Source organism: Neovison vison, chromosome 1 (assembly GCF_020171115.1).
Source record: "Neovison vison isolate M4711 chromosome 1, ASM_NN_V1, whole genome shotgun sequence".
In the NCBI taxonomy this organism is placed as follows: Eukaryota; Metazoa; Chordata; class Mammalia; order Carnivora; family Mustelidae; genus Neogale; species Neogale vison.
In genome coordinates this window covers 122,829,679-122,846,674 of record NC_058091.1, presented here as the reverse complement: position 1 = coordinate 122,846,674, position 16,996 = coordinate 122,829,679, and the positions used below count along the sequence as shown (strand labels likewise).

The 16,996-nt window shown below is 47.8% G+C and overlaps 1 protein-coding gene across 6 annotated transcripts; it reads right to left on the bottom strand.

Moving 5' to 3' along the window:
- Positions 1-613: 613 nt before the first annotated feature.
- On the bottom strand, positions 614-15,238 carry MDC1 (mediator of DNA damage checkpoint 1). Of its 6 annotated transcripts, XM_044257329.1 has the most exons (16): positions 14,999-15,120; positions 13,189-13,327; positions 11,924-12,304; positions 11,769-11,838; positions 9,785-11,247; positions 8,999-9,064; positions 8,741-8,833; positions 7,216-7,983; positions 7,061-7,104; positions 5,492-6,399; positions 4,150-5,245; positions 3,949-4,068; positions 3,637-3,819; positions 3,410-3,535; positions 3,188-3,298; positions 614-1,378 (listed from the first exon to the last, which is right to left on the bottom strand). In XM_044257329.1, the coding sequence occupies exons 2-16, from the start codon at positions 13,322-13,324 to the stop codon at positions 1,211-1,213; spliced, it is 5,733 nt and encodes a 1,910-aa protein (XP_044113264.1). In that variant the 5' UTR covers positions 13,325-13,327; positions 14,999-15,120; the 3' UTR covers positions 614-1,210. The 6 variants fall into 6 exon arrangements, with proteins under 6 accessions (XP_044113264.1, XP_044113236.1, XP_044113230.1 ...); XM_044257301.1 differs by lacking the exon at positions 14,999-15,120 and adding an exon at positions 15,162-15,238 and having other exon boundaries at positions 4,150-6,399; XM_044257295.1 differs by having other exon boundaries at positions 4,150-6,399; positions 14,999-15,119.
- Positions 15,239-16,996: the final 1,758 nt, after the last annotated feature.

Here is a 16,996-nt window from a genome sequence, read left to right as displayed (position 1 = left end):
TTGTTAAGTAAGTGCTGATATGAATACTGTGTACAAGTATTTGTTTGAACACAAGTTTTTTTTTGTTTTTTTAAAGATTTTATTTATTTATTTGACAGAGAGAGATCACAAGTAGGCAGAGAGGCAGGCAGAAAGAGAGAGGAGGAAGCAGGCTCCCCGCCGACCAGAGAGCCCGATGCGGGACTCGATCCCAGGACCCCGAGATCACGACCCGAGCCGAAGGCAGCAGCCTAACCCACTGAGCCACCCAGGTGCCCCTGAACACAAGTTTTAATTCTTTTGCATATATACCTACTAATGGAGTTACTGGGTCATTTGGGAATTCTAGGTCTAATTTTTTGGGAAACTGTCAGACTACTTACCACAGCAGCTGAACCATTTATATTCCTAGAAGCAATGTATAATAAAGGTTCCAATTTCTCCCCATCATTGTAATCAACCAACTTTTAAAATTTAAATTTAAGGGACACCTGGCTGGCTCAGTTGGTGGAGCGTGAGACTCTTGATCTTAGGATTGTGAGTTCGAGCCCCATTTTGGGTACAGAGCTTACTTTAAAAATAAAATAAGTAAAATTTAAATTTCAGGTATGTTAAAAGAAACTGCACTACACCATAAGGCACAGAGTGAATATTTATTTATCAGAGGTTAAACCTAAGCTCTAATTTTTATAAATACTGGAAAAGCAGACCAGAAAAATGTAGCAATTTGCTCAAAGTCAAAGCTAAAGAACGCTTCTAACAAGATCGAGTGAGAAGAAAGAAAAATATTTTAGAGCGTTCCCTAATTCCAACCTTAAATTACCCACTCCAAGCATCCCTTTAAGTTCTTGACACTAAAATTCTTTTCACTATCTTTCAGAAGATGAGTAAGAATCCCAGTAAAAGAGGAAGAGAAATGGTTTGTTTCCAAACAGGAGGCAGGACACTGTGTGTTCCTCATAGCACTAAGTACATCAGTCCTGCTAAGGGTAGCCACTTAAGAGATGAGTATGGGATTACCCAACTCTTAAGTGGTTATTTAAGAAATCTGTGGCTCTAAATCTCCCTATCTTTTTGGTTACCCGTAAACCTTTTCAGCCCCACCCATGTTCCAAGACAAATCAGGTCAGTATATACAAAACCTGTCTAAAACCCTAGGTTCTTTCTTCCAAATATTTTCTAACACTTTATTTACTGGTCTAGGAGGGAAAAGAGTACTGTGGTGACGTTTTCAGGAGGATGACATTTCCAAAGCGGAGAGGATGAAGGCCTCTGGCTTGGCTTCCTGCTTCAGCACTCCTGTCAGCAGGAACTCAGGTGAGAGGATGGGCAGCCCAACCCGAAATGGAACAGAGCATCGAGGGAAGTCCTGGGAGCATGTAATCACAACTCTCTGAGGCTGGGGAAAGACAGAGCAAAGACAAAGTCAGGAGTGAAAAAGAATCCTAGAAGTAGGTTCAGAATCTACTAATCAGTTTCAGCATCACTGAAATAGACCTCTGGTATGAAGCATACTTGCTAGAAGTACTCTTGCCAGAAAAGCTAAACCTGGACTTATTCAATCTTTTTAAATTTAATAGTTTACAGGAAATGTAAAAGAACAACATAAATTACACAACAAAGGAGCAAACAGAAAAACCCAGACTCAGACATTCTAAAGAACAACTGACCTGGTTTCTGTAGGAAGTCAATGGAATAAAAAAAAGGCTAGGTGGGTTGGGGAAGATCTTTTCTAGAGTAAAAGAGAATCAAGAGATATGCAACTGTGGCAATACATGGGTCTTGTTTGAATCCTGACTTGAATTTTAAAGAGACATTTTTGGCCAACTGGTGAGATCTGGCTAATGGAATATAAGAAAATGACCAAGAAACTATTGTTAATTTTGTTATGGATCAATAATGGCGTTGTGATTATGTAAAAAAAAAAAAAAAGAAAGAAAAGAAAAGAGAAAACAAAGTGCATGGTATCTCAGAAAGTATACTTTAAGTATATAGAGAGAAATAATATGAAGTTTGCAGTTTCTTTAAAATAATTTAGCAGGGGCGCCTGGGTGGCTCAGTGGGTTAAAGCCTCTGCCTTCTGCTCAGGTCATGATCTCAGGGTCCTGGGATGGTCGAGCCCTACATCGGGCTCTCTGCTTAGCGGGGAGCCTGCTTCCCCTCTCTCTGCCTTGCCTCTCTGCCTACTTGTGATCTCTGTCAAATAAATAAATAAATAAATAAAATCTTTTAAAAAAATAATTTAGCAAAGAACAAAATGATAAATGGAGAAAATGTAGCAAGTCTAAACTACCTTGTTAAATCTCAGTGATTGATATATGGGAGGTTCACTGATAATAGAGGTTTTCTCTCCCTTTGCATATATTTAAAAAATTTTTAAATATAAAATAAAAATAAATCCACTCGGGGGGGCACCTGGGTGGCTCAGTGGGTTGAGCCTCTGCCTTTGGCCCAGGTCATGATCTCAGGGTCCTGGGATCAAGCCCTGCATAGGGCTCTCTGCTCAGCAGGGAGCCTGCTTCCCCCTCTCTCTGCCTGCCTCTCTGCTTACTTGTGATCTCTCTCTCTATCATATAAATAAATAAAATCTTAAAAAAATAAAAATAAAAATAAATAAATCCACTTGGAATCAGCAGACTTCTTCATTCCTATCCCTTTACATACTACAGAGCTTCCCTTCACCCTCTCACTTCTTGTGTTCCTGTCCATGTTTGGTTCTCCAACCTTTTCCCATTCTAGCCACCTCTTTACTTGCTTTATTTTTTATTTTTTATTTTTTTAAAGATTTATTTATTTATTTATTTGACAGACAGAGATCACAAGTAGGCAGAGAGGCAGGCAGAGAGAGAGAGAGGAGGAAGCAGGCTCCCTGCTTGAGCAGAGAGCCCGATGCGGGGCTCGATCCCAGGACCCTGAGATCATGACCTGAGCCGAAGGCAGAGGCTTTAACCCACTGAGTCACCCAGGCGCCCCTATTTTTTATTTTTAAAAAATATTTTATTTATTTATTTGACAGAGATCACAAGTAGGCAGAGAGGCAGGCAGAGGTAGGGGGGAAGCAGGCCCCCTACCAAACAGAGAGCCCAATGCGGGGCTTGATCCCAGGACCCAGGCCGAAGGTAGAGGCCCAACCCACTAAGCCACCCAGGCGCCCCCCAGCCACCTCTTTAACTGCCACCTCACCAGATCCAGAACATAGCACTCATACCTTATAGGACCGGGGCATGCTGGGTAGTACAGTGCCTCCACAGCAGCTGATGATCTCTCCCATCTGAGGTGGTGGGGGCTGGACTCCTGGGGTCACGTGGATCTCATAGCCCTAAGAGGAAGAAAATGGTGGAGGCCATAAATGTTTGCCCTGACAGGCAGTGAATAGCTGGGGAGCCTCTGGAGGGAAGGCTGAAGCACAGGGCAGAAGATAGCCTCTTACCTCCAGCAACCTTCGTTCCCGAGCCCGGCTCAGGGCATCTCGAAGGCTGAAGCCGAAGTTCTTCTCCTGCTCAGGATCAGTCACCACATATTCATCCGGGGGCAAGAAGCAACCAGCTTTGCGGGACTAAGGACAGTAGCAGTGAGCACACAAGCTCAGCCCAGCCCACCACCCAGCTCTTCTGCCATCAGTTACCTCTGATGGTATGTCCTCTCTTAGACTCTCACCTGGTGCAGCCAGTCCAAGGAGAGGATGGGGATCCCCCGCCCCAGGGCACAGAGGAACTTGACTGTGCGTCGGACTCGATCAGTCACTAGGTGGGAAGCCTCTGCCACTGAGCTGGCCAGACTACCCCCCAGGGCCAGCACTGCCCGCTCTCCACGGGCATCCACCACTCCTGTGAAAAGTACCTGTGGAGGGGGTTATCCTGAGCTGGTCACAGCAACCCGTACCATCTGCGCCTGTCTCCAAACCCCTAAGGTCTCCTCCCATCCTCCCTTGTCTCTCTCCCACCAAGCCCCATGCCTTTTTTCTCCTACTTTGGGGGCTGTGGACTCTTGGTTAGGTTTGGTGCGTCGAAGGCTGCGGCTTGGTAGTCCCTTGGGCTCCTCCTCTGCTTGGTCCCTCTTTCTCTTGCCTGGTCCTGGAGCCACTACATCCTGAGATTGAGAAAGATCTTGCTGGGAGTTTCTGAGTCTCTAAGCCCTTTCCTAGCTTCATAGGCCCAGCACTCTCCCTACCTCCTCCTTCCTTGGCCTCTCCATTGGATCTTCTTCCTCTTCCTTGAGGAACACTGTCTTCTGGGTGACTTCCCCTCTTTGGAGCCGTTTTTGAAGTGGGGGTGAATCTACAGTAGCCAAAGGCCTCTTGCAGCTCTGAGAGGCTTTAGGCAGGGGCTCTGGGGTGAACTCTGATCTGCCTGCTCCCTCTACCTTTTGGATCTGGGTAGCATGAGTGGGGGCCTCAGGAAGCTGGGCTAAGGCAGGCTTGGGTGTGGTCCTGAGGGATTCAACTACTCTCACTGGCCCTTGTCTCTGGTTCCTTGAGGACCGAGACTTAGGTTCAGGAAGTGCAGAATACGGCTCACAGACAATGGGAGCTGTGAGGGACCCATATTTCCTAGTGGCCCTCAGCTTCCTGCTGCAATTGGCTTGAGAGATGGGCTCAGGGGGAAGAGGCTGGTCTGTGGGGACAGGAGACTGGAATTCAGGGGTGGTAAAAACTGGCCCAGCACTTATTCCAGAAGACCTGAGTGTCTTACCCTGACAACCCTGAGCCTTAGGGGTGACCAGCTGATCTGTGGGGGTGAGAGATTCAAGGTCAGGGGCTCTGAGCTCAGTTGGTTGGGGGATCTTGACAAAGGACCTATGTGTCCTGCCCCGAGTGGCCCGAGATGTGGGCTCAGAAGTGACAGGCTGATCTGTGGAGAGGGAAGGCTGGAGTTCAGGGGTCGTGGGGGCAACTGGCTCAGAGTTCTTGATAGAGGACCTTTGTGTCCTGCCCCGAGTGGCCAGAGATAGGAGTTTAGGGGTGACAGGCTGGTCTGTGGGGGTGGAAGCCTGGAGCTCAGGGACTGTAGAGACAATTGATTTAGGGGTCTTGCTAGATCTAGGTGTCCTGCCCCGAGATGTACGTTTGGGGGTGACAGGCTGGCCTCCAGGGGTGGTAAGCTGGGGTTCAGGGGCTGTCGGGACAATTGGCTCAGGGGTCTTGATAGAAGACCTGGGTGTCCTGCCCTGAGATGTGGGTTTGGGGATGACAGGCTGGTCTGTGGGGATGGAAGGCTGGACTTCAGGAGCTATTGGGATAACTGGCTCAGGGGTCTTGCCAGAAGACCTATGTGTCCTTCTGTGAGGGGCCCCAGATGTGGGCTCAGTGATGACAGGCTGGTCTTTGGAGGTGGAAGGCTGGACTTCAGGGGCTGTGGGGACAGTTGGTTTAGGAGTCTTGACAGAGGATCTACGTGTCCTGCCCCAAGTGACCTTAGATGTGGGCTCAGGGGTGACAGGCTGGTCTTTGGAAATAGAAGGCTGGACTTTAGGAGCTGTTGGTACATGTGGCTCAGGGGTCTTACCAGAAGACCTATGTGTCCTTCTGTGAGGGGCCCCAGATGTGGGCTCAGTGATGACAGGCTGGTCTTTGGAGGTGGAAGGCTGGACTTCAGGGACTGTGGGGACAGTTGGTTCAGGAGTCTTGATAGAGGACCTACGTGTACGGCCCCAAGTGACCCTAGATGTGCGCTCAGGGGTGACAGGCTGGTCTTTGGAAATAGAAGGCTGGAGCTCAGGGGCTGTGGGGATAACTGTTTTGGGAGTCTTGTCAGAAGACCTATGCGCCCTGCCCGGAGTGGCTGTGGAGACAACTGGTTCAGGGGTCTTGACAGATTTATGGGTTCTGCTCTGAGATATGAGCTCAGTAGCGGCAGGCTGCTCCTTGGAGGTGGAAGGCTGGACTGCAGGGACTATAGGAACAACAAGTTCAGGGATCTTGACAGAAAACCTATGTGTTCTACCCCGAGTGACCTGCAATGTTGACTCAGGGATGACAGGCTGGTCTTTGGAGGTGGAAGTCTGGAGCTCAGGGGCTGTGGGGACAACTAGTTCAGGGGTCATGACAGAGGACCTACGTGTCCTGCCCCGAGTGACCCGAGATGTGAGCTCAGGACTGAGGGGCTGGTCTGTGCGGATGGTAGAGTGTGGTTCAAGGGCTAAAGAAGAAACTGCAGAGGGTGTCTTCCGGGAGGACCCTCGGAGCCTGACTTTGGATTTTGAGTGGAGAGGCTCCATGTCTGAGGACAAGGTAGTCTCTGGAACTTCCTGATTCCCATTTTGTCTGGTTCTGGGAATGGGCTCTAAAGAAGATGGAGAGGGAGAATGGAAGGGCTGGGGCACAGGATGTTTTTGACTCTGAGAGAGGAGGGAGTTGTGGTGGAGGGCTGAGGCTTCAGGCACTGCAGGAGGCAGACAAGCATCTGCAGATTCCTGATCACCCTGAGGAGAAACAGAAGCAAGTGAGTGAAGAAGAGGCAGAGAGAAGAGAGACAGTACTTGGATATGTTCTTAATACTTGTTTATGGGGGCACCTGGGTGGCTCAGTGGGTTAAGCCGCTGCCTTCGGCTCAGGTCATGATCTCGAGTCCCGGGATCAAGTCCCGCATCCGGCTCTCTGCTCAGCAGGGAGCCTGCTTCCTCCTCTCTCTCTCTCTGCCTGCCTCTCTGCCTACTTGTAATCTCTCTGTCAAATAAATTAATAAAATCTTTAAAAAAAATATATACTTGTTTATGGTTAGAGTGTGTTCCTGGCATTTCACTTATCTATGACCTCCCTTCCATGAGACTGGGAACTTCCTAGGGAGGGAGCAGTCCTCATTCTCACAGACCTTTCCTCATGCCAGCAGTGTTCTCCACAGATAGATGATGATAATAAAAGGATGGTTGGAAAAAGGGAAAAGACATGAAAAAATGGACATTCTGAGTCAGACAGAGGGAGATAAAACTTGGGAAACAGATATGGAAAATGACAGGTTGAAATGAAAGGCACAGAAGCCAACTAAGGAGTGGTGACAACCGAAGAAAATCGGGAAGATGGAGGAATAGACTAAAGCAAGGTCAGGTGAAGGGGCAGTGAAGAGGTAGAAAAAGCAGCTCTCACCGCAGAGGCCTTCTCAGCAGGTGGCATCTTGCAAGTCCAGTGGCCTAGAGAGAAAGTAAAAGCAAGTGGAGCTGAGGTCTAAGAGTGGAGACACTTAGGGGTTGATTAGCACAGGGGCTGTGTAACATCTTGGGTTTCCCTCTGCCTTCACTTACCTCTCTGCTGCCTCCTGGGGCTCATCGGGGCTCTATCTGACTGGTTCCCAGAAGCTCCTGGGGTTGAAGTGAGTCCCTGATGGTCTCCCGTCCCTGCTCCAGGCTCTGGTGTTAGATGGGAGGCCTGCCCTTCCTGGTCCTGGCTCCCTTTCTCTGTTTCCCCTCTCTGCGGGCTGCTCTCCAGTTTTTCTTCTGGTACCTCAATGCCTAATCCACTTGGCTCATCTTCTCTCTCTAGTACTAGTTTCTCTGCTTCTCTCTCAAATACTTCTCTTGCAAGAGTCTGCTTTCCTATCTCTTCCTCTTGTACTTCCCTGGGTATCTCAATTTCTATGTTTAAATTCTCCATATTCCTTTCAATACTTGCACTTTTTACCTTTTGGTCAGACTCTTGTCCCTGATTATCTCTAGCTAACATCTGTTTCCCTCTGGTTAATTCTTCTTCTCCTATAACATCTTCTCTCTCTTCTGCTGGCAGGTTCTTGGTTTCCCTGTTCAACAGTCCTCTCTCAGAGGTCACCCCCTCTGCTTCTTCCCTTGGTGTACCCATGTCGTTCTCCACAGTCTGCATCCCTCTGCCTTGAGTCCCCAGTGCCTCTTCATGAACTGGGATCTCTGGATGTTGGGCCTGTGGTGTTGTCCTGGGTGTAGAGGGGCAAGATCCATGGGCATCAAGATGGGCAGCAATGGGATGGGGCTCAGAGGCCTCAGACTCTCTCGGACAGAATGGCTGTGTTGCCAAGACTTCCCATGGCTCATCCAGGGCACCTGGAGGTAAAGAGTCAAAGAAGAGAGAGAAATGCAGATTGAAAATTTAATAGGTTGAAAAAAGAGTAAGAGAAATTAATTTATAACAGGGGTGCCCGGGTGACTCAGTCAGTTAAGCATCTGCCTCCAGCTCAGGTCATGATCTCAAGGTCCTGAAACTAAGCCCCACATCAGGCTCCCTGCTCAGCAGGGAGTTTGCTTCTCCCTCTCCCTCTGCCCCTCTCCCCCATTCATGTGGGTGTGCGCGCACGCGATCTCTCTCTCTCTCTCAAATAAATAAATAAAGTCTTTCAAAGAAAAAATTCATGAATAATAAACCTAAGTGGATTATTAAAGGAAGGCTTGGAATAAAGAGGACAATTACTACATTTAATATTTGTCTAAGTCAAGACCCCACATGCGCGTAGAAGTTCTCATGGAAGCCTCTTTAAAAATGATGGGAGATGGAGAAACATTAGCAGAAGAGTCAAAGATTATGAAAGAAACATGAGGGAAAAGCAATGATGCCAAGTTAGGGGCATGAAGGCTAGAATTTCTTTTTTTTTTTTTTTTTAAAGATTTTATTTATTTATTTGACAGAGAGAGATCACAAGTAGGCAGAGAGGCAGGCAGAGAGAGAGGAGGAAGCAGGCTCCCCGCTGAGCAGAGAGCCCGATGTGGGACTCAATCCCAGGACCCTGAGATCATGACCTGAGCCGAAGGCAGCGGCTTAACCCACTGAGCCACCCAGGCGTCCCAAGGCTAGAATTTCTTATACCTGGGGCCTGGAAACTGCAACAGGAAGGGCCAGGGTCTTGGGGTAGAGTAACCAGGAAGGCCTGGGTAGCTTCATCCTCCATGCTCTGGACTGCTGGACAAGAAAAGCTGGCTTAAGCATAGCTCCTCCAGAGAACTCTGGGCTCCCACTCCTGGCCTCCTGGCCTCCCCACACCAGTATTCACAACCTTCAAGGACCACCAGTCTGGGCTCCCAGCTCCCACTTGTGCCAACATCCATATGACATGGATGTCCTCACCTTCTGGGCTCTGATTCTCTCTCTCCACAAAGCACTGGGTAGCCTGTAGGTCCAGGTCTTCAGAATCTGAGAGGGGAAAATATAAGATAGATAAAAGAAAGTCCTATCTGGGGATACCTGGGTGACTCAGTCAGTTAACTGTCTGCCTTCGGCTCAGGTCATGATCCCAGGGTACTGGGATCAAGCCCCCTGTTGGGCTCCTTGCTCCTGTTGGGAGCCTGCTTCTCCCTCTGCCTGCTGCTCTCTCTCTGACAAATAAATAAAACCTTAAAAAAAAAAAGTCTTATCTGACACTTCCTTATTCTTTCTCTACCATTTTCTCCCTAGCCCCAAGCCCTCTGTAATGGACCAAATGTTTATATCCCCAGCCAAATTCATATGTTGAAACCTAATTTCCAATGTGACTTTATTAGGAGGTAAGTTCTTTGGGAGATAATTAGGTCATGAGGGTAGAACCCACATGAATGGGACTAGTACCCTTGTAAAAGAGACCCCAGAATTCCCTTTGTGCCCCTTCATGTGACGACACAGTAAGACAGCTGCCTATGAAGAGGAAGCAGTCTTCAGCAGAACATGACTATACTGGCACTCCGATCTTGGACTTCCCAGCCTTCACAACTATGAGAAAAAATTTCTGTTGTTTATAAACCAGCCAGCCTATGGCATTCTGTTATAGCAGCTCAAATAGACTAGGAAACCCTATAAGCACTCTTTTATTTATTTATTTGTTATTGTTATTTTTGCATTCTTTCTTTAAGGAGTTAAGGAAGGAAGTCCAGCACTTACCACAATGGTTGTCCCTGGAGTCCTTGGTCCTGTCCACATGTAATTCCCTCTCCCTTTCTGTGGGGGTTTGGGCTCCCCCTCTCTGCGGCTGGATGGGTTCCCCTGAAGTGCCTGTGTCCACCACAAGATCTATAAGGTTCTCCCTTGAAACAGGGAGAAGATCCTGCTCCACCTGTGACACAAGGGATTCACCCTGGGCCCTTGCCTCAAGAGCTCTCTCCTGCTCAAGAACAGCTGCAGCCCATTCCATCCCAGCATCCCCTTCTGCTGGAAGCTGGCACTTTCCTGTATCTGCCACCACTGAGGTTGCTAAGGATGTGCCCTCTTCTGCATCTGTCTCACAGTCCCCAGGGGGAAGAGGCTGGGTTTTCTCTAGATGCATCACAGGCAGCTTTGCTTGGCCCCCTTCTACTTCCACATTTGTTTGATTTGTCCATACCATAGGCACCTGATGCTTCTCCACAAGTGTAACGGCTGGTCCTGATAGGGCTTTCTCCTCCACTTGTGTGTTGATGTCCACTGTGGCAGAGGCTTGGCTTCTCTGCAGATGGGCCCCAAGTGAGCTCTTATCTTCGTCCACCCCTAGATCACAGTCTCGGAGAGGAGACTGCCTTTTTTCTGAATATGCCTTGTCTATATCACACTTGGGAACAATTGCTTTCTTTTCGATTGGGAGCCCCTCCTCCTCCGAGTCTCTCGGAGCAGAGACTCTCCCAGCGGAGGTTTGGTTTTGCTCCAGAAGAGCCACAGGTTGGGCCCTGCTCTCTTCCACATCAGTACCTCTGTTCCATGTATCGGCTTGGCTCTCTTTCAGATGTGCCAAAGTGAGTGCTGCTAAGACTTCTTCCTCATCATCTGTATTGCTGTCAATCACCAAGGAGGCTTGGTTTCTCTCCGGAGGGACTGCCAGTTGAAACTCACTTTCTTCCACATCTGTATCACTATTGGCTGGGCTCTCCTGCAGATGTACCAAAGCAGGTGCCTGAGGAATCTTTGTACTAATTTCGTGGAGGATTTGCCTCTTCTTCATAGGAACTACTGCTGGGGTTGCAGGGATCCCTTCTTCTTCCACATCAGTATCACTGTCTGTGAAGCCAGAAGGCTGAGCCCTTTCCCAGTGGACCTCAGCAGGCCTGCTCTCATCCATATCTGTGTCACTGTCCTCCTCAGCAGTTTGGTTTCTTGCCAGAGTGGCCCCAAGTGGGACCACCCCATTCCTTGCCTCCCTCTCAACTTCTGTGCCATTGTTCCTCTCCTTCACTGAACACTGATCCTTTTCAAGCTGGATTTCAGTTGCCACAGCTGTAGGCTGTTCTGTCTCTGCAGTGGAGCCTCTTCTGGCAGCTAAGAAGGCCTCTCCTGATGCTGGATGCTGACTTTCTTCCTCATCTGTGTCACTGTCCAGGTTGAAGGCAAATGGTGGCCCAGGGCCATCTGGGGCAGGAGAAGGTCCTTCTTCATCACTGCAAAGGGAAGAGAAGGGAAAGAGTCTATAGCACCTGTTTCCCAAGAAGGAATACTCTGCTCAGCTATGAGCTCCATAAGAGCAGACACAAGGCAGTAGCTTTTTTTTGTGTTGTTTTGTTTTTTTGTGTTTTTTTATTTATTTGACAGAGAGAGATCACAAGTAGGCAGAGAGGCAGTCAGAGAGAGAGAGAGGAGGAAGCAGGCTCCCTGCTGAGCAGAGAGCCCGATACGGGACTCGATCCCAGGACCCTGAGATCATGACCTGAGCCAAAGGCAGCGGCTTAACCCACTGAGCCACCCAGGCACCCCTGTTTTTTGTTTTTTGTGGGTGGTTTCTTTCCTCTCTCCAGCAATTAGTTCTCTACTTGGCACAATCAGAGGTGCTCAATCCAAGTTCATCTGAGTGAAAGAGTATGTGCGATTCCCCACTTTCATGATAAGCATCTCTTGCAGATGGATTCTACAGTCCCTGGTTCCTCCTTTTGAAGACTCAAGTATCTGGCCCTTTGGCACTCACCTCTCTGGAACTACTGCTGCCAAAGGGGAGGTCCTTGGTCCTTTCATCACACACCTTTCAGAAGGAGAATCTGTCAAGAGTAGAAAGGAGTAAGTTGACTGTTTTATACTCACCATCTCCATCTTCTCACCCACCCTCCCAATACACAGACATACCTACTTCCTCCTCTGAGTCCTCAGCCAACAAGAGCCTCTGGGGTTGAGTTCCTCCCTGCACCCTGGGTGTCTCTTCTACAGTTAGAGGGCCCCGGGAAACAAAGGGCAGAGGGACATTCAGGCGATGGTACTGGCAGGGCAAGTCAGCAAAGAGAATCAACTCCTGGTCCCTCAGCCGGTGACTCACCCCTGGGCTTAGGACCTTAGGAGGCCTTAGGACTTGAGTACCATTGAGACTGCCACAATCTTGGAGGACAGGCGCTTTGTCCCAGGCCAAAATTTCAATCACTGCATGTTGTTTGGAGATGGATGAAAAGGGTAGGGTCACAGAGCAATCAGGCATTCGGCCCACCATATTCTTCCCGAGATACAGGGGGAAATCTAAGAATTAAAGAGGCAGATAAGTTAAAGCTTGAGTCTTGGCCTGCTATCAGGAAAATATTCCGTTAAGTACTCCACTACTAACTCAAGATCCCCACACACATAAGAAAAACAAAAGACAGTCAACCCTGTCAGGACTCCCTCACTTTTTTTTTTTTTTTCTTAAGATTTTATTTATTCATTTGACAGAGACACAGAGAGATCACAAGTACGCAGAGAGGCAGACAGAGAGAGAGGGGGAAGCAGGATCCCCACCGAGCAGAGAGCCTGATACAGGGCTCCATCCTAGGACCCTGAGATCATGACCTGAGCTGAAGGCAGAGGCTTAACCCACTGAGCTACGCAGGGGTTCCAGGACCCCCTCACTCTTCAAAGCTTTTCCTTATATCTTCACTTAATAAACTTGTCACTTTACTTACACAGACATACACATACATACACAAGACCGGAGAAGACCTAAGTATTGAAGAGTATAAGCAATGCGTTATTCATTGTCAATACCCTATCCATCCATATTGGATTTTTTCTGTTGTGGTAAAATATATGAAAAATTTACTATTTAACCATTTTTAAGTGTACAGTTCAGTGGCATTAAGTACATTCACATTGTTGTGTGACTATCACCACCATCCATTTCCAGACCATGCTGGATTTTCACATGAATTTCTTCATCTTCTCCTACCAAAGTAGATCTGAGCCCACTGAGCCCAGGGTACTTGCCTGAAACAATCAATTCAATCAGGCCCCTCCTCTGAATTCCCAGTGAAACATTTTTTCAGATCTCCTTGAAACATGTATAAGCTTCTTACAACCCTCCAACTAAAATAAGAGGCCACAAAAATAAGAGGCCTATACCAGTACTTTAGCATCCAATAATCTCTGACCTTTTTCTGGTCCATGGGCACTACTGAAGATATGCAATCGCCCTACGGGCTCCAAGCTACACCCTAAGGATTCACTGCGTCTCTCTGTCTCCTCCTCTTCTTCAACATCCCAGTTAATAGCCTGGGTGTCCTCCATGACCTGGGAAGGAAACGCATTATCATCATCTCTATCACAGGTCCACACAAACAGCCTTAAAGAGGAGGCTGATAACTGGGGTAAATCTGGAGAGTTGTGATGGTTGACATTTCTCCTCCTGACAAGCATCCTGTTATTACCTTTCTGAAACATTTCAAAACTATTTGTGACTATAATAAATATAAATATTATGGGAGAGGGAATAAACATTAGAAGGTCCCAAGTACACAAACTATACAAATGCATGTGCTTATGTATAGAGACAAACATTGTGAGAAACAATGCTTAGCCTTATGGTATACAATACACTGCCAGTTTTCATTCCCCCCCCCCATCCACTATTGTTTAAATGCTGATCTGCAACCCGCTAAACTGATTTCACTATCCACTACTGGGTTGGAACCCACAGTTTGAAAAAAACATTTTAAAGGGAGCTAAACTTTGCCAAGCATCAGCTGTGTGCTGGGCACTGTGTTATGTGTCAGGCATAATAGACATACGAGGCATGCATTTGGGAAACCAAAGCTAAAAATATTAAATGACTTGCTCAGGATAACACAGCAGGTAGGTGGAAAGGACAGGAATAAATGTGCTTCTGCAAAACCCGGGCTTTTTATATTTTACCAGAACGTCACAGTGTGATCAAACTAAGCTGCAAAGAATCCTAACAGCTGACATACATAGAGGTTTGCTATCTGTGAAGCACTGCTCTAGTTACTTTACAATGACAGACTCCCTTAATCCTCACAAGAACCTTGTAAACTACTATTATTATATTCCATTTATCAGGCTAAGCAACTGAAACATAGGTGGGTTAAGGAACTTGCCCAAGATCACCAAGATACTGTCTCTTTAATATTTGGTGGCTTTCCATGCCCATGGGATAAAATAAAATCTCAACTCCTTAGCAAGACCCTCCATGATCTGAACCTCAGGTCCTGCTCCCCTATACCAAAGCCTATGTTTCAGCCGCATGGACCTTCTTCCCAATTTCTGAACACCCTGTTCCTGTTGTTCCCCACACCTGCATGCCTTAGCCAGTTCCTTGGCCCTTCATTCCTAGTTTTCTGGTCCAACTCTTACCCATAGTTTATGATTCAGTTCAAAGGTCACTTTCCTGGAATTTTCCTTGCCTTCTAGTGTTCTTCGTGTACCCACATGGTCCCCATTGGTCATTGAACTTGTACTTCCCCTAATCCTTCTCACTATATTGTAACCATTAATTCTATTTCTGCCTTCACAGACCCTCTGGAGAACCGGACCAGCAGAACTAGCCCCATCATATTCATTCGACAGTGCCTACTGTGCACCTGGTACTTCTCAAAGAGACAGTACCTACTGTGCACCCGGTACTGTTCAAAGAGCTCAGGATACATTCTTCACAAACCAAACGTCAAATTAACCCTGCCCTCCTGATGAAAGGACAAATGAAAGGTGATGAAAAGTCAACACAGTATGGGTGGAAATCACTCCGAAAGATGCCACCGCAGAGGTTAACTGTTGACAGGGAAATTAGGCCGCGTCCATGGGGATAGTGCTAACTCTGGCCTAAAGAATGGAGAACTCAACGGGAGCCCAGGGCCCTTGGCGCCAATCCAGTGGGCCACCATCTTTGATCTCCACCCCGGGGGGCTCCCTCCAGGTTCCAGGTCCCACGACTCCCCGTCTTCATACCTAAATTCGGGGAGGGACGTCAAGGAAGGATGAATATTACAATCCGGAGAAACAAACTTCCAACTATCCTCCGCCCAGTCGCACCCAAGGCACGCCCCTCCCGCCCTCCGAGAGAACCAAGATGGCTTCCGATGAGCGGTGGGCGAGGCCCCCCAGAACTCACCTACTTTGAGTACCCGCGCGCGCGCCACCAGTAACGGCCGCGACCCGGTGGCGCTGGAGCGCGGGCCGAGGGCGCCGATATGCTGATTGGCTCCTGCTGCTGCCTGTCACAGCCCCGCTGCGTGACGATTGACGAAGCTCCCAACCCAGAGGCCCAACCAGAGCCTCGCCCCCGCCCCCTTAACAGCTCAAAGGGGCGGCTTTTCCTGGGCGCTTGAAATTGATTGAGGGAGGCGGTAATCGGAGGCTGCCGTGAGCGCACGGAATGGCGCACCTCGATTGGGCAGCTCCAAGGCACAGCCCACCGCTGCTTCACCCTCCGCTGCCCACTTCCCGCGCAGATTTCCAAACCGCGACCACAGAGTCTGGGCGCCGCTGGCGGATAGAGGGGCTTACTAGTGCAGTCGCCGGACGCGTCTACTACGGCGGTAGAACCTTCCTCGGTCCTCCCAGACATGGAGTCGGCTGACTCATGAGAAACGAAAATGAGGCGCGGGTTGCAGTCGTGGCCGGAGGCTGCAGTTTGGAGAACTGCCCGTAGGCGTGGCGTTTGATGCCTCTCCATCGCAGTGGAACTTCAGTTCCTTTTGATTTGGCTTTTTTTCTTTCTTTCTTTCTTTCTTTTTTTTTTTTTTTTTAGTGGAAGTTCTGTCCTTTCCTCCCGGAGACTACATCCCTGATGGACATTTGGAGGTCATTTTCCTAAGGATCTGTAGGCGAAGAGGGAGAATTGTTTTAACTATTTTAAAGGTTGAGGTCTTTCAAAAGGTGGAGGAAGGTTGATAAAAATCATATTTCATTATACTAAGACGAGAAGAGAATAGTAACAATTGGATTATGTATGTACTTTAGGAAGTCCTTTTGCATTCATTATCTCACTTCTTCCGACCACAACAATCAAATAGGGAGAAGTAGATTTTACAGAGGGAATTGAAGTCTGCGAACTTACAGGACCTGCCTAGAATCCTACAGCCAATGTAAGGGAGAAACAACTGAAACAAGTCCTGTAATTCTAAACTCTGAACTCCCCCCGCCCCAGTAAAGTAATTGCTTTCATTGTGATTATGCCCTGAAATGTAAAATACTCTCTGTTTAAGTGGGTAGCGAAGGTCTTACACAAGTTGAGGTTTATTTTTTGTTTAGGTAAGGAGAAATGTGTTGAATTCATTGTGAATTAACAATAACCTTGGGGTGCCTGGGTGGCTCAGTGGGTTAAAGCCTCTGCCTTCAGCTCAGGTCATGATCCCAGGGTCCTGGGATGGAGACCCGCATCGGACTCTCTGCTAGGCAGGAAGCCTGCTTCCTCCTCTCTCTCTGCCTGCCTCTCTGCCTACTTGTGATCTCTCTCTCTGTGTCAAATAAATAAATAAAATCTTAAAAACAACAACAATAACCTTGATACACGTCCTATTAGAGTGCTTACCACACTTCATTGCTTATACATTTTCCAACAAATTGCAAAATCCTGAAGACGGTGAACCAATTTTTACTCATTTTGTATCCTTAGCTTCTGGATTGGTGGACACTAAGTATCTATCAAAGGAATTAACCCCAAGAAGCACGTCACTCTGACTTGAGCCCATCCTATTTTCTCCCATCCGCCCCACTCTTTTGTTTCAATCTTGAGGCTTTTGAAAGATTGCAAGGGCCAGCCATGTAGTCAAAGAATTCAGCAAACTGAAAAACACTTTCACCAAAATGTCTAGAGGCAGGCTGGAAGGCATTGAAATTCAGGCTTCTCATCCCATAGTTCTCTGATAAAAGCAGTGTCTTCAATGCTGCTCGAAAGTCCAGAACCCCTTACATGGACAGAAACTAATGACTTCACAGAGTCCA

Excerpts from the sequence above, each read along its gene's own strand:
- MDC1 (XM_044257301.1), bottom strand. The coding sequence starts at position 13,324 with ATGGAGGACACCCAGGCTATTAACTGGGATGTTGAAGAAGAGGAGGAG. Across the intron at positions 6,400-7,060 it reads CTGCTGAGAAGGCCTCTGCG|GGTGATCAGGAATCTGCAGA; the intron begins GTGAGAGCTGCT and ends GTTTCTCCTCAG. Across the intron at positions 3,536-3,636 it reads CCTTGGACTGGCTGCACCAG|TCCCGCAAAGCTGGTTGCTT; the intron begins GTGAGAGTCTAA and ends TACTGTCCTTAG.